We start from the raw sequence: 24,886 nt of genomic DNA, 5'->3' as shown, positions 1-24,886 counted from the left end.
CTCCCAAAGTATTTGTTGGATTGCTGTAAAAACATGATAGTCTTGATCCTAGGGTTGTTTTGTCAGACGTGTAAAAGTCATTATGAGATGGAGCATTTCATATTGCTGGGGTATAAGATTAATTTGGACTTGCAATGGAATTTTCTTAGTCAACCTGTTAGAATGCAATGTCATGTGTGTACTAGTAGTTAGTATCGCTGCAAAATGGGAGGACAGTGTCATTGACACTATTTTTAACAAATTTCTATAACATTTGTGACATATCACATGATTTCTTTATGTTGGAAAAATGTGCCCTCTGTATGGTAACAGCCAGTCTAAATTAATTTAGGTCAAAACTGTGTAAAGCTCAATGTCCTAAGAGTCTTCATCCTTTTTAGACCAAATGTCCCTCTCATATTCCACATCAATAGATATCTTTTGACTCACATGATTTTGTACAGAGGTGTTGCAGATGTCAAGTGATAAGGAAGTATAAAAATTACAGTTTATTAAAAAAAATTATTGATATAATATACTGATTTTACTAGCTGTGGCTTTAAAATAGCCAGACAGCCTAAGTCAATTTTCTGGACAATTTGAAGCAAAATTTTCATGCATTTAAGTCCTGTTGCAGCTAGAGAGCAAATATTAACTAAATGAAGTGTTATAGACAACTTTGCTGATGTAATTAAAGTCCTTTGCAAAATGTTTTATGGTAGTGGGTAAATTGAGGTGTTGGCCAACGATAAAATTTGACATTATATACATGTATTGCAAGCTGTATAGGCAAGTTCAACTTGCAAGTTGTATTGACAAGTTCAACGCTGAGCATTTTTACATGATTTATGGAGTACTGGTAGAAAAGGAAACTATATGGTACTTAAAAAGTTGAAACAATGGAAAATAGGTAAAGATTACTGCTAATGGGACTTTGACAAGTCTAAACGATAAAATGGCAAAATCAGTGTTTGAATATCCAACAAAGTCGTTCATCAGAAAAAATAAAATATTCATGGTCTTATTAATGAAGCCTGTCCATATGTATGAGAAGAATTATCAGCAAAGCCATTGAACAGGCCAAACGTTCACCTAGTGTATATTTGAGGCTGTCCTACATAATGTATACCCGCCAGTAGTAAAATATTTCTGAGTAGAATTTCATTGATATTAATCAGCACAGGGCCAAACTCTTATTAACAGATAACCTTGACCTTACCTTTTAATGCAATGCAAATAATTACACTTGCTTTCCTAGTGGGTTCAATGCCCTGTCCTAACACAGGGCAGAGGAAACTTGGCAGGGCAACGGCATTTTGACTCTCTGCCCAAAGGCTAGAATGAACGGGCAGAAAGTGAAAAACTTGTTTCATGAATGGGCCTGATTTTTGACAGTTTTGCCAGCGAAGTTGTCAGACACAGAAGGAAGTTTGCAGCTAAGTAAATACAACACATGCCCCAGTGGGAGCTCCCACTTTGTAGCCTGAAGCATTCACTGTGTGCTTCACTGGAGATCTCATTTCTTATTTCATTTCATTTGTCTTCGGAATCTAAATACCCTTGTATTCATTTCCACGGAATTTGTATCTCGCAATTTTGACTTTCTCTATAGGTCTTTTTATATGTAGGGGTTTGAGCGATTTATATGTATTTGTAGATTTCATAGGTTTTTTCCTTTGGTTGACTCTAAGGTACCAGTGGTAAATGTGTGGGCGGAATTAATGGTTGTTTGGTCCTGACAATAAACCTTTGACATTTTGAAACTGATAGCTCCACTGATATAAGAATGCACAGGACTACAAAACAGCATTGTGCTCAAGCACAATTGTTAGATTCTTTTTTCTTAATTTTGATGAATGGAGTATGTCTGTTATTGTAGTGGACAGAGATAAACAACAGATAAATACAGCCGTGGAACAATAGATGAGATTTTTTTACCATGGGCAGGAAGCTGCGTTCTGGGATCTATCAATTTGACATGTAGGGATATGTTTGCTAGATTGTTAAACAGAGATATCTTAAATCTCAGACCATACAATCTAGGGATTATCCAAGTGTATAGTTGTCAGACTTTTTACTTGCTTTTATACCTTGGTATACTGGATCATTGCAATATTGTGATTCGGATTTATACAAACCAGTTATTATGCAAATGCTATGCAAATGCTATGTAAATGTTATGCAAATTAAATGTCAGAGGTTTTTTGTCAGGATTAACAAAGACATAAAACAGACATGACTGCCTTCAGTCACAATCCCTCCACACATGACTGTGCTTTAATGAAGTTCTAAACTGTGGAGAGCAAAGCCTTACATTTGTAAAACACAATGTAAAATCAATTCTTCTAAGATCTTGGGAATGTTTACTTTACCATTTTAGGCTCTCATGTTTTATCTTTTATGGCATACATTATGGTTTCTGGTGTCGTCGGAGATTTGTGATAAAGAATTCCATGTTCCTGAGAAATGTTACAGAGAAGTTTCAATGATCCTAGCCTTTATATCACATATATATAATAGTATAATAATATATACATAATACATGGAATATGTACATTTATAGTAATTTATAGTATTTATATACATTTATTTGGACATTGAAAGTTTGTTCATCAAATTAAACACATGGAAAAACAGTTGAATCACAGTCATAAATTTTTAAAAAATCTATTTTCATCGAAAATAAATGTTTTAGTATTGTAACATATAATGATAAGTTAAACTAATCACTTAAGTCTTCAGAAATGGTTTCTCAAATTTGTAAAGGGTATTACTTGCAGGTGTATTGCAAAGAGTACTGGATTTTTAATAAAGTAAAACTTGTGATTTGTACGATTGTTTTGTATCAGCACTTCAACTAATTCTTTCATGGTTCTGTGCCATTTTCAGAACCCCTATGATATCGATAGATGCATCGCTGAACTGGAAAAGGAAAGTCCAAAATACATGTATGGAGAGTATCAGAGTGCAGTGACGATACCAATGTCAAACCAGATGCAAAATTTACATTTACAGGACACTCGGCCATCTTCTGCTTCAAGTACATCAAGTCAGCAAGATGAAAGACGTTTGTCAAACTCTAGTGTCAAAAGTGCGCCAGGTGTGTTGATGCATAGCATGAGTGCGCAGGAGTTTAGAGGGAGTACTGAACAGTTGGTAGAACCCCAGTCTGCTCCTGTAGTGCAGAATTACCGCCCCTTTGATCAAAGCTATCAGAACAGTCCACCACAGTACACTTCAACGTACTCGACAAACGTCTCGCAACAACAGCATACGTCGCAGTATACAAAGTCTCCAGTACACACGCCATACAACCGCAGTCCGTCTGGGAGTTTTACATCTCCGAGCAGTTCAACTGCATCTATGTCGTACTACCAACCCCCACAACATTACGTGAGCACCACGCCCACAAGAAATATTCACTATCCAGGCCATGGAACTCCTCAGAAACATTACGTTAGTTCAGGGAATGTCCACCCCTGGCCTACACCCCCCTCAACATTACACAAGTAGTAGCAATAGAACTCCAAGTCAGCCACAGTATGGCAGTCATGCACAACACTATGTGGGAGGACAACAGTACGAACAGCAACAGTATGGTGGTGCTAGCGCTGCAACGCACCAGCAGCAACAGTATGTCAGCAGCGCACACCAGCAGTACACCAGTCCTGGCGTCACGGGACATCAACAGTACGGTGGGCATACACACCAACATCACACCGGCCCTGGCATAGCTGGACCTCAACAGTACGCAAGTCCAAGCAGCGCCGGGCCCCCCCATCACCAGCAGCAGTTTACAAGTCCCGGAGCTCGTCAATATATCAACTATGCTCCAAGCAATCAATCTCAGTATTCCGGCAGCGCTGGCGGAGGAAGCCCTTCTCCACACAAGCCTTCGTACAGCGCCACCTCATTGCATTATTACAAACTCCCGCCTCAGAGTGGACCCACTCATCCGAGCAGCTCATCCAATGCCCACAACGTGACTTTTCAAATTGCATCTCCCTCTCCTACTCAACCAACTCCAGGTGGCACCTCAGACAGTAACAATAGAGTCACAAGCACGTACAGATTTACGCCAAAGCAGCCAATATCGAACTTAAACCAGATTCTAAGTGCCACTCCTACCAGGGGAGAGGAGGATATTTTGAATCGTAGCATAGATGGCACGGCAACTCCACCACCTCCAATACAACCTTTGTCGCCAGCGTCTAGCCATAGTAGCTTACTTGAGAGTCCTTTAGATGAAGCAATTTCTCAGTACCCAGGTCAACCACCACCTTCGGCACAGACAGCAGGGCTTACCAAAGAACAGGAGGACTATGCATATACACAAGGTATCAGAGTGTCTTCTTCTCTGAAATATTCAATTTCAGATAAGTCACAAATGTTGCCATCAGTAGTTGTAGAAAAATTAAGGTAGTGCACGCCTCAAAATTGAAAGACTCAAACTTTTCCCCAAACTTTCCGTAAGGAATCTTTGAACCATTCCTTTTTGAAATCAAGAATACAAATCAGGAGTCACCATGCAAAAGCTGGTGCAAGGGAAACAAATTACCTGATATTTACTGACATTTTGGATATACAATGGCTTAAATCCCGTATGTTGTCTCTGAGGAAAAATGAAATTTTTGATTTTCACAAAGATCAAACTATATTTACTCGATAAACTACAAAATGTAGCCCCCTCAAGTGATAGGCCAAACAAGTATTGTAAAAGTTTGAGAGTCCAAATTTCAGTCCATGAGGCGTATTGTACCTTAAGAAATATTGACCAAGCTCAACTGACAAAACTATTCATTATTACCTTTACTGCACTCATCCAAGTGTAAGCTTGTGCCCTAGTATAACAGCTGTTATGTATTGCCAAATTATCGGTGTATACTTGGGTGAATATAGTACAAATTTCAGCCAGAGGAAGGTGACAAACAGTACTATGAATTAGCAAAAGTAGAATTACCCTGTACTCCTTTTACTGAATTTGGAACATTATTTGAAAATGCCACAGAGATTATCAGACATTCTCCTTCACAGCAATTATTCTAGTGCTTGATCATTAATCAGCGTTTGTATTGTGTATTTCAACTCATTCAAATTTGTAGAAAACATTTGTATTCTATTTCAACAATCTAAAGATATGTACTTGGAGGGACTCTTCATTCGATGTCATAAAATTATTGGGCAAGTTTACTTGTTCCTAAGAATGTGAAAATTTTTGGCCAATGTGCAGCATTTTGGAAACTTAGCTGATTGGTAGCTGAAACTCTTTGTTCTCATTGAATTACTTCCAAACTGCCAATCAGGTACACAATAACTCTACTGTAGTTTCAGACACCATAAGTTGCTATAAATAAAAACAATCTATCCAATTAGACATCATCTTCTGAACTGCTGCACATTGCCAGAAAACAGTGTGTGCTGTCGTTGTTTTGCCAGGAAAATTCAAGAGATAATAATCTTTTTCTTGCCTGATGAATGAATGAATGAATGAATGAATGAATGAATGAATGAATTGGTTTTTGAGATTGACAAAAATCAGAAAATGTGATTAGATGCAATTTCACATAGACCTGAAAGATGCATGTCATTTGTGTTTATGTTGCAGTCTTTTGCAGAAAATTCTTAGAGTGAAAGGAAGTAGCCGTTTTCCACGTAACTGTATGTTAGTTATTCAACTAACATTGTACCGAAACAAAAGCTTTCATATTCTTGTACCTTTATTAGATTGCCAAATGTTTGATGTCTACAAAGTTGAGTGTGAGCTTGATTGGCGTAAAGGTTAATGGTGCAGATAAATGATGATAAAGAACAGTGTTACGTGCAGAGAAAACGAACAAAAGGGTGAACTCAGCAGTTAACGTTTAAACAAAATTTATTACGAAAATAAAACTAATTGCTAAGTCAGGGATAGAGTACAAGCTTTAAAAGTGTACAGACTACTTATCTCAGCTGGGACGGCAAAGCTCCAGTCTCAGAGTTGTAACAGTCAGTCGGATGAATGAACAGTCCTTTGGCTTGCAGGCTTGAAACTGCACAAAGTCCACAGTATAAATCCAGCGTTGGCAGTGAAGGTCTTGAAAGGTCTTGAGAATGACTACTGCTGGAGTTTAGTAACACACAAGAGACACGATCCCAAAAGTCTGACTGGAAGCTGTGCACGTCCCTTTTATAAAGGCATATAAGAACAATCTAGAACTTTTATGACATGCTAATTACTGTTCTAAAATTATCTCTCTTACACAACTAATCAACTTTCCAGAACATTCCAAACATGACTAATTGAATTCAAGGTTGTGAGGTCATTAAGGGCAGTGACCTTGAGAATGTTCTAGACTAATTGAACTCAGGTCATGATGAGTGTGGGGGGAAATGACCTACATAACACACCCCCTCTTCAAAAAAAAAGAAAATTTTTCAAAGAAAAATCTTTCTTTTGCAAATGTAATCTTGAAAAAGATTTAAGTACTCAAAATTTGTTTTTTTTTTTACTCTAAAGTAAAATTTCTTGAAAGTGAACAACAATAAAATTTCTTGAAAGTGAACAGCAATAAACTCTAAATACGAGAGAGACAGTCTGCAATTAAATTGTCTCTGCCTTTGATATGTCTAATGTCAAGATTAAACTCCTGTAACATTAAACTCCATCTTAGCAATCTCTGATTTTTGCCTTTAAATTTCTGCAGAAAAACAAGAGGGTTGTCATCAATATAAACCACTATTGGCTGATTTGAAGAAGTAACATAAACTTCAAAATGCTGTAAAGCTAATATCAAAGATAAACACTCTTTTTCAATTGTAGAGTAGTTTCTCTGGGATTAGTTTCTCTGGGATTTGTTAAATTTGCTAAATTTGTTAAAAATAGCAAACAGGATGATCGGTCCCATGACTATCCTCTTGCAATTTGGTATTGGAAAACTTGAAATGGCACTGAATTTGGCATAAAGTATGCATGGCAAAGTCCGGTTATTTGTATTGAGTTCTATAAAGTCATTGTTCGGCAAATACTTGGCTTCCTCCTGGAGATATTCCGCTTTCGCAGGATTCAGTCTGTCTCGATGTTGTTCCATTGAATTTACTGTCGCAGACATCTTCGTTGTGATAGATGATGTTTGTCCTTGTTGGAATGTCTGGGAACAAATGTTCATGGATTGGTTCTTTCAGCTGTTGTTGTTGTTCTGGCTGGAGGTGTGCCAACTTTGTAGACTCCAGCTTCTCCAGGATTTCTGAGTTCTGAAGCTTGACCGAGCCCAGCTTTGAGTTTAGAGTATTTTCACTCAAGTCAGTTTCAGTATCACTATCTTCATAATGGTTTGAACTGACTGCACTGACAGGCTGAGTTATAGTAGGATTATCCCTATCAAAATATGGCTTAAGCATATTTATGTGACATAGCTGTTTTTGTTTTCGCCTGTCAGGTGTTATTATGATGTAATTTAAATCACTCAATTTCTTATCAATTAGATATGGCCCAAAGTTAACGAGCATGGAGTGGTTTGCCAGGAACCGGAAGTAGAACAAGAACTTTTTGACCTGGTTCAAACTTCCGTTTTGAGGTGTTTTTATCGTATTTGGTTTTCATTGACTGCTGAGATGACTCAAGATTTTCTCTGGCTAATTCACATGCTTTAGAGAGTTTTGTACGAAAATCTGACACATATTGCAAAATATTCAGACAATCATCATCGTCTGATAGGAATTTCTCTTTAACGAGCTTAAGTGGGCCACGGACTGTATGTCCAAATACAAGCTCAAATGGGCTAAAACCAAGAGACTCTTGAATTGACTCTCTAACAGCAAAGAGCAGAAAATGAATTCCTTCATCCCACTGCTTCTCTGTGTCAAAACAGTAGGTCCTAATCATGTTTTTCAAAGTTTGATGAAATCGCTCAAGAGCACCCTGACTTTCTGGATGATAGGCGGATGACCTATACTGTTTAATGCCTAGCTGATCCATTACTTGTTGAAAAATTCCAGACATAAAGTTGGAGCCTTGATCGGACTGGACACATTTAGGGAGGCCGAATAAAGTGAAAAATTTGACTAAAGCTCTCACTATAGTCTTTGTCTTTATATTTCTCAGTGGTATGGCTTCGGGGAACCGAGTTGATGTACACATAATTGTCAACATGTACTCATTTCCTGATCTTGTTTTTGGTAGGGGCCCAACACAGTGTATTAGTATCCCACTAAATGGTTCTTGGAATGCAGGAATTGGCTGTAAAGGGGCCTTTGGAATGGTCTGATTCGGCTTTCCTACCATTTGACATGTGTGACAAGTTTTACAGAAATGTGCTACATCCTGCCTGAGATTAGGCTAATAAAAGTGACTGAGAATTTTATGATAAGTTTTCCTGACTCCTAAGTGACCAGCCCAGGGGTTTCATGGGCCAGGCGCAATATTTCAGCATGGTAGGGCTTTGGAACCACAATTTGATGTTTTATAGCCCAATCGTCATCAACCAAAACGTCTGGAGGTCTCCATTTACGCATGAGAATACCAGATTTTGTATAATAGGAAACAGAGCTATCTGAAGTTTTACCTTCATCATCTACCCTGTCAAACAAAGACAAAATATCTGGGTCTTTGTGTTGTTCTGCAATGAGATTTGATCTAGAAAATGTCTGACTTTGGTCAGCAGAAGTTTTACTGGAAGTTTCAAATCCACGAGGGATAACGGAATGATCCGTGTCAAAACCTGACTGAGAAAGGTGTCATTTAAGTCAACATCTGTGACATTATTTTTGAGAGTATTTTGATTCTCGGAAGTTTTCTTGACATGGCTCGAGTAATGGCACATGAAGGAAATAAATCGGGTATCTCTTGTTCAATTGGCTCTGGATCCTGATCTAGACTAGGATTATCAGTCACAAGTGGATTAGTAATGACCTTGTCCCCAGCAAGGTCGTTTCCGAGAAGAAGGTGAATCCCTTCAAAAGGCAAAAAAGGCCTAATACCTAAAGCCACAGGTCCAGAAACAAAGTCCGAAGACAAATAGACATTATGGAGAGGAACAGGAATGTAGTCATTACAATCTACCCCCTTAATAAGAACTTTAGAACCTGAAAATGACTTTTCAGAAAACGGCAGGGTATCTGCCAACAAAAGAGACTGGGAAGCCCCGGTATCTCTTAAAATTTTGACAGGGGTAGCGGAAGAGAAATCACTAGAAAGTGATATAAAACCATTATGAATAAATGGTTCGAAAATACCCATAATGCTATCTTGAGAAGAATTGACCTTGACCTCATTAATTGGGATAAGAGGGGTTTAACCTCAGAAAATGTGTTGCACACATTATTAGACTCTAATTGAGTTGATGAAGAAATAAAGCCGGTGGGCTTAGATCCACTTTGACCACTTTGACCTTCACGTTTTCTTTTCAATTTGAAACACTCTGACATTAAATGGCCGTCTTTCTTACAATAATTACAAGAAAGTGTACCAAACTGTTTGTCAGAAGGAGATTGAGACTTGGGATCTGATGATGTGGGAGTGTTACTTGAACTGTGTGAACTGCTGTCATTTGATTTCCTACTCTCCTTTGAGAAATTCTTGGATGAAAGGAGGAGTTAAATTTACCTGCATTGTTTCTGTATGAAAAGGACTGGGATGGTTTGCTGAGAAATGAAGATTTGTGGGTCAATGAATAATCATCGGCCAAACGTGCAGCAACCTGCAATGTATCTGCCTTTTGTTCATTGATAAATGTTTTGATGTCACTCCGAATGCACCTTTTAAATTCCTCAATCAAAACAAGTTGTCGTAATTTGTCATAATTCTGACTGACCTTTTCCGAAGAACACCAACGATCAAACAGTTGTTCTTTTGTTCGAGCAAATTCAACATAAGTTTGATCCTTCACCTTCTCACAATCCCTAAATTTCTGACGATAAGCTTCAGGCACCAACTCATAGCCCTTGAGAATTATTCCTTCACAGAATCATAATCTGAAGCCTGCTCTACTGACAACTGAATGTAAATTTCTCTGGCTTTACCCACCAAAGCACTCTGCAAAAGCATAGACCAGGACTCCTTAGGCCAATTCAGACTCTGAGCAATTTTCTCAAAATGGAGGAAATATTTATCAACATCCTTTTCTTGGAAAGGGGAACTAACCTGAAATGCTTAGTGATGTCAAAATTGTCTGAAGGGAAGAATTTTCCTGACTGTCCAAGCTCTAAACGTTTCATTTCTAACTGCAGTCGGTGTTCTGCTAATTCTCTTTCCTTTTCTTTTTCCTCTCTTTCTTTCTCCCTTTGTCTTTCTTCCATTTGTAATTCTTTTTCTTTCATTTCCAATTCCCTCTCTTTCTGTCTTTCTTCCATTTCTAATCTTTCCTGCCTATCTTTCTCTCTCTGTCTTTCTTCCATTTGTAATTGCATTTGTATTTTTTCTTTTTCTAATGCCTGTCTCTCTTTTTCCATTTGTAATTCTAGTTTCTTGATCTCCAAATTTGTCTGCATTTCTAATTCTAATTTTCTGAGTTCAGAGGTAGACTTGGGCTCATAATCTTTCAGGGTGGATTCCTCAAATTGGCCTAAATCAACTAGATGTTTGGCAATACGGTACTGTATTTCCCTCTTGCGCATAGATCTTTTAACTTCTACTTTAAGGAAATTTGCCAGTGCTATGAGGTTGTCTTTTCTGAGGGAATTAAATGTGTCCTGATCAAGGTCATCCATAAATTCGTCTGGTTTAAATTCCGCCATGATTAAATTTCGCTGAGTTCACAGTATACAGTAGTTTTGAAAAGGCAGGCAAAATGTTGTCAAACGGCTCAAAATATTCGGATCCCGGACGAGCCCCCAATTTGTTACGTGCAGAGAAAACGAACAAAAGGGTGAACTCAGCAGTTAACGTTTAAACAAAATTTATTACGAAAATAAAACTAATTGCTAAGTCAGGGATAGAGTACAAGCTTTAAAAGTGTACAGACTACTTATCTCAGCTGGGACGGCAAAGCTCCAGTCTCAGAGTTGTAACAGTCAGTCGGATGAATGAACAGTCCTTTGGCTTGCAGGCTTGAAACTGCACAAAGTCCACAGTATAAATCCAGCGTTGGCAGTGAAGGTCTTGAAAGGTCTTGAGAATGACTACTGCTGGAGTTTAGTAACACACAAGAGACACGATCCCAAAAGTCTGACTGGAAGCTGTGCACGTCCTTTTATAAAGGCATATAAGAACAATCTAGAACTTTTATTGACATGCTAATTACTGTTCTAAAATTATCTCTCTTACACAACTAATCAACTTTCCAGAACATTCCAAACATGACTAATTGAATTCAAGGTTGTGAGGTCATTAAGGGCAGTGACCTTGAGAATGTTCTAGACTAATTGAACTCAGGTTATGATGAGTGTGGGGTAAATGACCTACATAACAACAGAATTAAACTAAAAGTGTGTCATAGAATGGATATCGATCTAAATAGTATCTTTTTGCTGTTACTAATGCTTGGTGATTTCAATTTCTGTGACAGCACTCCTTCTTCATCAGCAGGCAAGATTTGAAAGGCTTCTGAGGGACTTAGATGAAGAAAAAGCTAAACTAGACAAATCAAGGCACCAAGTTGAACAAATGGAAAGAGAGTTAATAGACAGAAGAAATAGAAGCTCACAATTGCCAAATGTAAGCATTTTATTAGCTCATGTGTTCACACATGTGAGCTATTGTCGTACCAGTGCCTGTCTGTATGTCTGTCTGTGTATCTATGTGTCTCTGTCTTTCTCTCTGTCTGTCTGTCTGTCCGTCTGTCGATGCAATATCTCAAGTACGACTTATTGGATTTTAATGAAATCAAGTACATAGAACTGATTTGTTTTTCGTGGGTGTGGCATGAATAATTAATGCAAATTTGCATAAATTAGATGTTTTCAAATTGACAGTGACAGTGTCATATATTATGAAGATTTTGTTCATGCTAATTTTTCAGTGCAGGGTCAATGCAATGCCTCAGTCCAGTACGTAGAATATTGCAAAACTTTGACGAACAAGAGTGACTAACCTTACAAATTCAAGTAAACGTACAAAATAAATTGAAATTTTATGAACAATAATTGCACAACCTTTACCATAACAGTGCAGTGCTTCACCAAATGTAAAATACTCATGTAAGTCCTATTGTCAGTATCAGTGTTCTTTACATTGGCAAAGTAACTAGACATTCAAACCATTGACAGAAAATAATTTATCTAGGACCAGCTTTCTCTTTCATAATTTTGTACAATCGTATAAACTGCCAATCTGTTATTCAATTGATTGACCTGTTCTTCTTTCATAAGTTTCACATAAATGCAGTTGTTGTTTTCTTTGTGACACATTTGAAACAACACTTTACCAAATCATTTAATGATAAATTTCTATTGGTTACAGGCAGAACATATAGGTAGACTTCGAAGTAACAACCGTGGCCTGCAAACTGATATACAGATCATGTCAAGAGAGATGGAGTTCTTGAACAGTGGCCAGGGTAAGTTGCCATGCACTTTTTATCACAACTGGAAGTTGTGATATAGAGGTGGTTTCAACCGGTGTTTGATGTCGTCCATTTCCGTAAACGACAAAAAGTCAAAAACTGCTGAACAGAGTGCGTTGATATTTGATACTGATACATAGACTGGTTCCAAGGTTCCAATTCCGAAAAATGGAGCCAAACGGAGCGCCGGTTAGATAGTTTTGGGAAATTTCTAACCCCCCTTTTATCTAATTGATTTTAGGGGTCTTTCATACATGTAGTTTTGGAATGTACACCAATCCTGCATTGTGGACTGTTTTATGAGTTGTTGAACAGAAATGAGGTTTTGATGAATGTTAGAAATATGCAGGATGGCTGATTCGAAGTATAAGAGATTTCTATGGTCTTTTGGGCATCAAAAGCATTAAAAAAAAACATATTCATAGTTTAGATTCTCACTTTTGAGATGACCCTAGGCATTTGTTAAGTAAACATCCTTGAGTCAATATACAGACTTTGACATTCCAGAGATTAAGTATCCCCACAACCTCACATGTTACAGTCTTTCACTACAATGGTATGGCCCAAACCCATTGTTATCAATGGAGAGTGTGGACCTGTCTACAGGAAATTGGGGTGAACAGGTTAGACAATGACGTTACAAGTTGTAGGTTAATAGTTATCAAGGTAGCACCAGCATAGAGTCCTGAGCATCTGTCCATGTGTTCTCACAAGCAAATTACAGGGAAAAAAATTATTTGAGAAGTTTCTCTCCTTTAAATAGAAGTATATTACAATTTAAACCTGTCATGGATAGATTGCTCTCAAATGATCTGAAACACAGTTATTGCCCATTAGCAACAAATCTGTAGCAAGATTTATGTAAAGTTCATGAACTTACTCAAGGTATTAGACAAAAGATGACCATGACTTTGCAACTTTTCAACATTTATTTCATTCAGATTTCCTTAGCTTAGTGTATAATTTTGTAATCTTAATTACTGTCAACTTATCTTTACTAACTTATTCATACCTCACTATTCTTACACTACTGTTATACCCTATAACCACAAAATGTCAAGAGATGCATATATGATTGTCACTTAAACAATTTACAAATATGTCTTCTGCTTTTTCTCCATATACATATACATGTCTCTTTTCTCATAAAAATGAGCTTAAAATCGCAATGTGAAAAATAGTCTTTCAGCTATATGTTGCTCATTGACTTTGTGGTCTGTCTAATTCACAGTGAGTGTGGTTGTTGATAAATGCCGATAATACTAGGCGGTCATTATGTCCAAGCGCCATTGGCGGTATTTTTTAACATAATGACCATAGGTCATTATCACATCTGGAAGTTGTGATATAGGGTTAGCTTCAACCGGTGGTGGACAGTGTCCATTTTCCGTAAACGACAAAAAGTCAAAAACCGCTGAACAGACTGCATTGATATTTGGTAGAGTTATTCAGACTAATTCCAAGGTTCCGATTCCGAAAAATGGAGCCAAACGGAGCAGCGGTTAGATAGTTTTTGGAAATTTCTAACCCCCTTTAACTAATTGATTTTAGGGGTCTTTCATATATGTAGTTTTGGAATGTACACCAATCCTGCATTGTGGACTATTTAATGAGTTGTGGAACAGAAATGAGTTTTGATGAATGTTACAAATATGCAGGATGGCTGATTCAAAGTATCAGAGATTTTCATGCGCTTTTGGTAATAAAATTGATAAAAAACAACATATTTAATGTTTTAGATTTCTCACATTTGTTATGACCCTTAACATTACAGACTTGATGACATAACTAGCTGCTGGACCTGTTTACTGGCGCATTGATTTAAAGACAAAGATCGTTTTATTTTGTAATAAGGACGTGTGATTTCGTAAAACATAGTCTATTAGCCTGGAAATGTGATTTTTGCGAATATTGCTTACCCCACTGACAAACAGTGTGGTTTGAAAATGGCTGGAATTCGCTACTTCGGGACTTTGTTTTCTGTGTGGATTTACTGACAAACTCCAAACCCGCAGCACCTACCCATTCAGTATTTCATGTACAGGTGTACCCAGAGATAGAGTAGTTTCACAATGTGCCAGTTGTGATCAAGTGCCATTGGCGCTATTTTTGACTCTGACAGGACAAACAGTTTGCTGATCAGTGCTCCAAACCCTTTCACCACCATGGATTGGCCCAAATCTATTGTTATCAATAATGAATGTGGACCTGTTTACAGGGCAGGTTGAAAATACCAGGTTCAGTCTTCAGTATGAATACAATAAGGTTTTCTTAGGGGGCCTTGCTTGTCAGCGTGAAGTAAGTGGACCCCCTGGGATTATGTTGATTTATGAAATTGATGAGTGTGGGCCCAGTTTTCAGCAGTCTTGCTGCTCATACCTTGCATAGAGAGATTTTAACTATTTTCTTTTGTGATCAAGAATTAAAATCAGGTGTCACTTACTTGTACAATTCATCTCAAATAAATTCATTGATAATTGAAAATCAAAATTGCGACCACATTTTAGCCTCCTGTCTTTGTCCTTTCAGTCCCACAATGTATCAATGGTAGTGAGATATGCTTGAAACAAGAAAATTCTTTTTCACTTTCGTAGCAGGGCTAAATTTCAACAGTAATTTTATACCTTTTCAAAAAAATAGAGCATGTCAAACAGATGCTGTTATTTTGTTCTCTGCAGCATAAACAACATGTAGATACTCAACTTATTAGAGAAAAAATCCTAAAGATTGATCAAAATATGAATTGTCTCCTTTCTTGCAGTGCCAACTGTTGATCAAAGCAGTAGTTTCTATGGAAACATCGGCTCAACAGGTGCCCCAGGGCCAGTGCCTCCAAAACCACCAGATTATTGTAAGTAGCTAGATTTTCAAACACCAACCAGGCTAGGATATTACTTCATTCAGTCTCCTGTTTGGAGAACATTATCTGCCAGCTCTCCTGTATGGACTGCAGAAAACTCAGACGTTGTAAAATCAAAAGCCATCACAAATGATTTTCATAGTGCTGTTTGAGTTTTTGTGAAAAGTTGGCCCACTTTCCAAGACTGAAATGAAGAAGTTCCTAGGATTTGTGGTTATTCATATCCATTCCCGTATTTTTCACAAGTGGCAACAGGAAAACAAAAACTAAGAAGTTCTCATAGAATATTTACCATTCTGTTTTAATGAAAATAGTAAACATGAAAATATTGAATTTAAATTCAATATTTTAAAGGTATACAGTCACCTGTAATCTAAATATGCCCATATACGGTCAAAGGGGCGTTCCTTGGTATTCAAAATGCCAATGTGAGGGCGCTGTTTTTAAAAAGCGGCCACCCGCTTAAAATCTGTGATTGGTTAGATTTTCTCTTTCCATGGTAACTGTGACAAAATTGGAACAGGTGACAGTATACCTTTAAATGTAACTTAAGCTAATATTTAATAGCAAATACTTATTTATTATTTAAAGTATTTTACTTGTCGTTAGTATTTAACAAAAGTGTTACAAGAAATATATTTTTTTTATTTGATTTTCAGCACCAATATCGGCACCAAAACCACCACCACCACCACCGCCACCACCACCGCCACGAAGTTCTGCACACAAAGTTATCAGTGCCATAGCCACAGAGCAAGCTGGCATACTGGATTCTGATGAAGGACAGCAGTGGAGTTGTGCACACTGTACGTTTCTCAACCATCCAGCATTAGACAAATGCGAATGCTGCGAAATGCCAAGGATGATCTAGGTGCTAATTGTGACGTGGTCCGTGGACCAATAGCAGTCTTTGATACTTACATGGAATATTTCCATCACTTGCTTCTGAATTGTAAATAAACCAGTTCTTTTCTGAAAGCGCTTTTCTGATTGGTTCAATGCTTGCTGGGCTGTCCTATTTCCCTTGGGCATGCAAAACATGTATATTTTTTATGTGCAAGAAAGCGACTGTCTTGTAAGGAAATGAATTTTAGAAAAAAATGGCATTGTTTATTTGCCACTGAATAATGCCAAAAATCTTTAACTAAAGGAACCTGCATCTTGAAATAAACAAAGTGATAAGGTATTTCTGCTGAGCTTCCATAGAGGGCTATGTTATAGATGATTTATCGTAGGATTGTTTTAGCTGCTACTGTAATAGTGCTGCTTTTTGCTTTGAGCAACCCATCAGATGGACTCTCCAAGGGAAGAAATTAACTTTTTGGAAAAGTTAGTGTACAGGGAGAGGTCACAGGCATGTGAAGTGTATCTCTGACGTGCGAGCTCCGCGGGCTCCTCAAAATTTTCCACTAAAAGTACAGTTTTAGCTGCCAGAAATGTGCTGAAATCCGTCTAAGAACTCGTTTTACTAGATGAGAGTGTCGGCCACCAATATGCCTCCGCCAAAATCAAGAACACAGAAGCCAGAAAAACCACGCGGTCAACAGAAGGCGCCTACCAGTACCATAATGAACTACGTAGGTAATAGTGCAACAGCGCAATCCCCCAATCAGGCCCCTTCGGCTGATGGTAGAGATAACGAAGATCCTACAGTTTCCGATTCACAGTTCAAAGTTTTCGTCAAAGAAAAACTGATGTCTCTCGTACAAACAGGTGAGAAACAGCTAGCAGAAATGAAGGCTATGAACGAAAGGTTGAGAAAAGTCGAACAAAAGCACACTGAATTTGAAGAGGCTCTGAACCACGCAGATGAAGAAAGGGAGGAATTGCGCAATAACGGCATGGCCACAGACAAGCGTGTTACTGATCTGACTGCGCAAATTCAGAAACTTGAAACGCAACTTGTAGTACAAAAAGGAAGAGACTTTGAACTTACAGCGTTATTCACGTGGATTTAATCTGCGAATAGGCGGCATTGAGGTGACCGATAATGAGCGTTGTCTGGACCTAATTTCGGAGATTCTTGCATCGAAATTTGAAATAGACGATCCAACCACGAAGATTGAAAATGCCCATCGGGTGGCCCCCACAAATGGCGCTACTACGAGAGGCCGTCCTCCACCCCATATCATAGTAAAGTTCTTTCGACGCTCGGATCGACTGGATATTCTGCAAAGAGCCAGAAGAACCCTTGGAGACAGTAATGTGTTCATCACTCAGGACTACTGCCAAGCCGACTACAAACGCAAACGTCAGCTACGCCCAGTGATGGAGGAAGCCTTCAAGCAGGGTAAACGACCACGTTTTGTCAACGGTAAACTGTACATTAACGGTCAACTGTATCGAGAATGACGTTCTTGAATATCACGGGTTTGAACTCATCAACGTAGGCCACCACATCGTTCTATTTTACTCGTTCTTCCTGCATTAGCCCTTGTCGCCCCCCGGCTACGGGCACGATGGTTTTTTTGACATTTGAACTGTGCTATTGTTTCAGCTAAAAACTGTTTTCTATGTTCTTGGTTTCTCTCGACGAGTCCGCGGGGTGAGCTTTTGCCTTTTGACGTACATCTGCGTCTTTTCCGCCACGGTTTTCGCGAGGTTACGTGCACCATGGGATCCTTCCGGTCCCTCTTCGATTTTTTATTCTTTTGTTCCTTTTTCTTTGTTTCTTTATTGTTGAAAAACCGAGTCCACATTTCGAACCATGCTGTCAGAATTAAGAGTTTGAGTATACATCCACAATGGTTAATGCTGATATCAGCGTTCTATCTTTGAATGTTAGAGGCATGGGCCAGTTCAAAAAGCGAAAGAAAATTAGCCACTGGATTAAAAATCACGGTGCAACAATCACTATGTTGCAAGAAACTCATAGCTGTCAGAGCAATGTGAAATACTGGAACAGCCAGTTTAGAGGTAAGGTGTTCTATGCACATGGCTCTGCAAATAGCAGAGGAGTAATGACTATAATCAATAATAACAACTTTACCATTCATGACGTCATTTCAGATCCAAACGGGCGGTATCTTTTAGTTGATATAACTCTTGAAGGTAAACATTTTATGATTGTGAATTCCTACGCACCCACCGAAGAAAAACTACATGCTGCCTTTTTAAAAAGCATTTTCTGCAAAGTAAAGGAGGGCGTGTCAGACCCAGACCTCAGCTTTATTTGGGGCGGTGACCATAACTTGACACTAGACCTTGATAAAGATCGTATGGGAGGGAATCCCCGGGAATGGCGATTGTCAAAAGGACTGATGTTGCAAATTTTAGAGGCACTAGATTTGGTTGATGTGTGGCGGATTCGCAATCCAGATGCTCGTCTTTACACATGGAAGCGTCTCAATCCCGCCATCATTCAAAGTAGGATTGACTACTTTTTGATTAGCGACTCCCTTATTGATAATGTAGAGGAAGCCAGTATTCTCCCTTGTGCTCTGTCAGACCATTCAGCCATTACTGTACGCTTGAAATATGAAGATTTAGCTAGGGGTTCATCCTATTGGAAGATGAACACCAGTGTTTTAAGGGACCCAGATTATACAACAGGCCTGGAAGAAAATTTCCACACATGGGTACGAGAAGCTACACATTTTACCGACCCTAGAGGTCTGTGGGACTGGCTGAAATATTGTATCAAGAAATTTACTATTTCTTTTTGCAAAAAGAAACGTAAAGACCAGAAGAAGCGAATTTGTGAATTAGAAAAACTTTAAAGCACTTGGATGAAAAGTTGTCTAATCCATCTGATGAAGTTACTCTTCAATATGAACAAACAAAAGCAGATTTACAGCATGAATATGAACAAATCATGGAAGGTGCAATTATACGGTCCAGGGCCAACTGGCATGAATGGGGGGAGAAAAATACAAAATATTTTTTTCAACTAGAGAAACAGAATGCACAGAAATCACAGATAGACTCCGTATGCCGTGAGGATGGTTCTCTCTGCACCAAAACTAATGATGTCATGTCAGAAATCTACTCCTTCTACCAAAATTTGTACTCCTCCAGATTAGAAGCTAATGATCCGGATCTTGTTGTAACCAGTGATCTTTTTCATAACAATGATGATATCCCAAAACTGACAGAAGAACAAAGAAATTTATGCGAGGGTCCCATCACCGCAGAGGAAGCCATCTTAGCAGTCAAATCTTTCCCCAGTAACAAAACACCCGGGAACGACGGGATCCCTGCTGATTTTTATAAATCATTTTGGCCATTGGTTTCTAATTATGTTCTCAATTCTCTCAACACTGCATTTGAGGAAGGTAATCTCTCTGTCTCTCAGAAACAAGGGGTAATTGTTCTTCTTGAAAAAAAAGGGCGCGATAGAAAATTCTTGAAAAACTGGAGGCCAATCTCCCTATTAAATTCTGATTACAAAATTGGTACTACTAAATGCCTAGCGAAACGTTTAGAAAAAGTTCTCCCTTTTATTATACATGAATCCCAAACAGCTTTTGTTAAAAATAGATTTATTGGGGATGGGGTTAGATTAGCGGAAAACATCCTAGACTACACTAAAGAATTAAACCTACCGGGTGTTTTGCTTGCTATAGACTTCGAGAAGGCTTTTGACTCTGTAGAATGGCAATTCTGCTCAAAACTCTGGCTTCATTTAATTTTGGCCCATCCTTTCAACATTGGATTAAGCTCTTATATACAGACATTTCTAGCTGTGTTATGAATAGGGGTTTTAGTTCGGGTTATTTTTCTTTGGGGCGTGGAGTGAGGCAAGGTGATCCCATCTCTCCCATGTTATTTATCCTAGCGCTTGAAATTTTTCTCTGCTCTCTGCGGTCAGACCAAAATATTAAAGGTATTGAGGTAACTGGGTATGGATCCGTTAAATCCTCTGCATATGCAGATGATTTGACCTGCTTTCTGGCAGATATTACATCATGTAAGAACACTATTGCAAAGCTAAGGGCCTTCAGTACAGTTTCTGGTCTCAGAATGAACACTAGCAAAAGTGAAGCACTGTGGCTTGGGAAAAATAGATTTAGGAAAGATAAACCTCTAAACGTCAAGTGGTCAAACGCCCCTATTAAAATTTTAGGCATTTATATCTCGTATGATACTGCTCTTGCCATGGAGATGAATTTTGCAGCCCCACTTGCCAACCTTCGTGCGTCTCTTAATTTTTGGAAAATGAGGGGTCTTACTCTTTTCGGAAAATCCAAATAATAAGGTCACTGGGAATCTCACGTGTGCTTTATGTTTTAAATTTAACAGAGACCTCTAGAAAATTCCTTAAAGAAATCAACTCCCTTCTTTTCTCCTTTCTCTGGAATGGCCATGACAGAGTTGCTAGAAAGACAGTCATTGGAAGTGTTCAGGACGGAGGTCTGGGCATGCCTGACATATTTGCAATTGTAAAAGCCCAGCATGTTAACTGGTTGCGACGTTATATGGATGATTCTATAGTACAACCATGGAAATGGTTTTTTCAAAGAAAACTGGAATGTATGGGTGGCATGGAATTAATTCTGCGTTCCAATTTTGATATCAAATTTCTACCAGTACAACTTAACCCGTTTCTTACTACTTCTCTGAAAGCATGGAAATCACTGTCATCCTCGCCTGGCATGGAAACTCATTTTTTAGACCAATGCATCTGGAACAATCAGAATATTCTAGTTGCCGGGAAGAGTATTTTCTTTAGAGATTTGTATGAACTCGGCTTTAAATATATTGGCCACCTATTTGACATTAACGGTAATATTTTGAAATGGGAGCATGTAGTTCAGAAGGGTGCAACAAACCAGCATTTCTTCGGTGGTATGCACTAGTCTCTGCACTGCCAACTGCATGGAAACAGAATGTTGACATCTCAACATTTAAAGCAGGTCATGATGAAAGTATGCTGGGTATTGTATTCAAAGAACATCAAAGGAGTATTCACTATCACATTAACCAGTGTACCACAAAGCGTATTGTAGCTGGCATCGTCAAGCAATACTTTATATCTCCTCGGTCAGAAATATTTTTCATAAATACTCTTAACAGTCTTATTCATGAGTGGGAATATATTTATCTGTCTCCTCTTCAGCTAACTTTAGATACTAAACTGCGTGAATTCCAGTGGAAACTGACACATAATATTCTGGTAACAAATGTTATGCTTTATAAAATGACGCCCCCAAGAGTTCCCTCAAGTGCATGCACTTTTTGTTCAGAAAATGAGGAAACGCTTCTTCATCTGTTTTTTCACTGCAATCATGTCAACCGATTTTGGAGGTCTTTTACAGATACATTTGGAAGAGGGCTCGGTCTCCGGACCCCGCTTAATCCAGAGAGAGTTTTGCTTGGAGATTCAGAGATTCCAATGATTGTCAATTTCCTTCTTTTAGTCGCAAAGAGATATATTTACATTGTAAGATGTAATAAGGGGGAACTTAACTTTACCAACTTTATGAACTATGTTCAGCAGATACAGAGGACAGAATACTACATTGCCAACAGAAAAAACAAAGTTGATAACCACATAAAGAAATGGGGAAAGTATTTACAACTGACTGGTCCACATCCATGACTTATTTTCACTGATTCATTGACCATATTGTATTTTTAAAAGCAGCTGACAGTAATATGTAACACATTGGTAATTTTTTCATGTTGTGACTCGAATAAAAAGTTTTATAAATACAAAAAAAAAAAAAAAGTTAGTGTACAAACAGTCATTATATAGACCCACGGCCAAAAGTTGTGTACATACATAATCATATACCCATGGTCCACACAGTGCCTCATCTTCCAGATCATTTAAAATATTGAGTCATTGTAGTAAAACTCGATCAATTATTGTTGTCTTGGAGTTTCCATGTAAAATTTTTTTTTGTAAAATGTATGTTAACAACAGTCCAACTCAGTGTGCAAGGTAGTTCAACAGTGAGTCAGATGGTTTTATATCTTATTTTTAATCAAATTCCAAAAGTTTGACAAGACATAATTTTGCAAGATGAAGTAATAACGAAGCACTATAACAAGTTCCATTGACACCCGAGGAGTTCCTACAGACTTCTTTGCAACTGCTATCTCTAACTCACCTGCCAAATATTTTTAAATTAATCCGCAAATAGCTTTGTCAAAAGTAAGGCTTTAAAAGCTCAGTAACTCACTTTTGACAATTTTTTAAGGTTTTTTTTGCTTCAGTCCCTCAGTCTACTTCTCCTAGTATGTTAAAATACCCAGTACTCAGCTTGTCAACACTGACTGTGTCTGTGTGTCCTGGGTAATGTTGATGATCAAATTCAGGTTCAGACTTGAATTAAATTGTCAACAACAACAATGCACATCTCATATTGACACGCACTGTCAATCCAAGATACACAGTGTTTCAAAATGCTACGGGAAGTAGACCGAGCATCTCAAGTTTATGCATAAACTATAAATATTTCAAAAATTGTCAAAAGTTGCACTTACTGTAGCTCTAAGCAAACAGAACAGCCACCTCGTGCATTATCTACCACTATCTCTCCAGTCAAATAGCCCATACATGTACCGTAGATACAGAAGAGAGATAGCAAAAGAAAACCCAAAACAAGAAAACATTGTATTTACTCACTGAAATATTTTCATGCAGCTGGTATCTCTGCAGTCCTAGTCAATTTTTTTTAATAAAAGGGGAATTTGATGGGAGAAGAATTTTGGCACTTTTTTATTCTGTTAGAGTTGTACTGTCACTTATGTAAATGCTGGCCATCATCAAATCTTCAAGCTCTTATGAATTCAATTTTTGTGTAAGTTGTGATTTCACCCCTGTACTGTATACTTTCTGATTTTTGCTGTGTCATGTCATGTTCACTTGTCCAAATGGCATGTATCTTGTACTTTGTCTTATGATTTTTGTGTACACTTGATGTCTTTTCTGTGCAAACGTCTTTGATAGCCTATTCCTATGTTTGGAATAAAGAATAAAAATCAGGGGTCTCTCAAAATACTCAAAATTTCCTGACACTTGCGATTCAAAAATGGCCGTCGGCCCAGTGTTAACTCTTTGGGGGTAAAAGTAAATTTTAGATTTTCACAAAATAAGCTGAGGAAAACGTTATATATATTCCATAAGCTTCAAAATGAGCCCTTACCAAGTGGTAGACCAAAAGAATTTTGCAAACGTTTGCAGATCTGAATAGCTGTCCCCGACGCGCATTCTACCTTATGCCTTCAGATTTCTCAACTATGACCCTTGCTACATACATGTCCACCACTCGCGTACATTTGACAGTACAATCCTACCAAGCCCTCATATTTAACCATTCTACACTATGTCATTTTGCATGGACACCCTCAATAAAAATTCAAACAATCTGTATTTTGATACAGTTCATAATCATGTGATTTTTTTGTACTCAATTTTTCGAAATTGGAAGGGTTTATCTTCCCCAGCTCATATATTTACTTCTGCAAAACTTATTTATCTGAGCAGACAACAGACAACTATTCACAGAGGTGTCATTATTAAATAATGAATAAAAATTTTGTCAAGAAATTGTGACATTTTACGAAGTGCTTTTCCCTAACACGGTGATATTATTGTAAAGTGTTGCGTAAATTATCTTTTTAATATCACATAAGATCTGATTTATAATGTGTAACAACATATATAAGTACACCATTTCACTCTGTATTGTATCCAATGTTGTACATTCTATTAAAAGAATTGTCAGCTGTGGTGACAAAATTTTCCGTTAATCCTTTAAACATTGGCTGGGGATATCACAGGTCACCAAGAGGTCAGAGTTCAGAGGGTCACACAGGTCAGGGTTCAGAGGGTCACATAAGAGGTCAGGGTTCAAAGGGTCAATGTTCTTCGAAATTCACCTTTCATGTTGATGGGAAATATTTTTCATGGTGGAGTATTGTGCCATGTTTTGTCTGAGGTCTAATGTACTGAAGTATTCCCATAGTCAGTTCTTCCAGTTCCCTCCATCTGTGAAATAACCAACGTACCACATGATTGGTCCAATTGTAGATCATTTAGCCCCATCCATGTATCTATGTGTTAATCATACTGGGAAGTGATTATACTCTGATGTAAAACATCATCCATGACAAGTTAGATTGTTTGTCCAAGAAATAAACCATATTTTTTATGTATCTTTGTGCAGATAATTACTCTTTGGTTTGAAGTTCAAATCTCTTGAAGTTCAACCTCATAACTTTCTCTTACCCCCACTTTTGTAATCTCAGATTGTTTTAACGTAACGTTCTGATGCAAGAAATATTTTTATATCAAAGATTTTTGCCGAGTTTAATTAAAATTTTAAATTGGAAGATGTGATCTACATTTCTCATCTTTTCATAGAAGTCTTCACATTTAAATAATGCAGGCTCATCCTTCATCTAAGCTTTTCTAATCTTCCCAACTGAGTACAGCAATATGATATACAAAGTTGCCCCATTTTCATCATGTCAGCAAGCTCGATCATTCTCCTTTCCGGTGTGGTCTCCCAGTGGTGTCCTTGGTCCATACTGCCGTCATGTCAGTGCTGATTATGTCCATGGAGAGAACCCACTCCTGGTCTTTCATTGTGGAGAGTACAGTGAGAGTCACAGTGTTATT

At 38.0% G+C, this 24,886-nt stretch overlaps 1 protein-coding gene across 1 annotated transcript in view; it reads left to right on the top strand.

Moving 5' to 3' along the window:
- LOC139142838 (TGF-beta-activated kinase 1 and MAP3K7-binding protein 3-like) overlaps positions 1-16,350 on the top strand; it is a 42,660-nt gene extending 26,310 nt beyond the window's left edge. Inside the window, 6 exon segments of the mRNA XM_070713005.1 lie at positions 2,869-3,441; positions 3,443-4,316; positions 11,460-11,608; positions 12,353-12,449; positions 15,217-15,306; positions 15,975-16,350. Of these exon segments, the coding sequence (XP_070569106.1) occupies positions 2,869-3,441; positions 3,443-4,316; positions 11,460-11,608; positions 12,353-12,449; positions 15,217-15,306; positions 15,975-16,186 (1,995 nt within the window). The 3' untranslated portion in view covers positions 16,187-16,350.
- Positions 16,351-24,886: the final 8,536 nt, after the last annotated feature.

This window comes from Ptychodera flava, chromosome 10 (genome assembly GCF_041260155.1).
Source record: "Ptychodera flava strain L36383 chromosome 10, AS_Pfla_20210202, whole genome shotgun sequence".
Lineage (NCBI taxonomy): Eukaryota > Metazoa > Hemichordata > Enteropneusta > Ptychoderidae > Ptychodera > Ptychodera flava.
The sequence above is the reverse complement of the archived record's forward strand: the minus strand, read 5'-3'. Positions and strand labels throughout refer to the sequence as shown.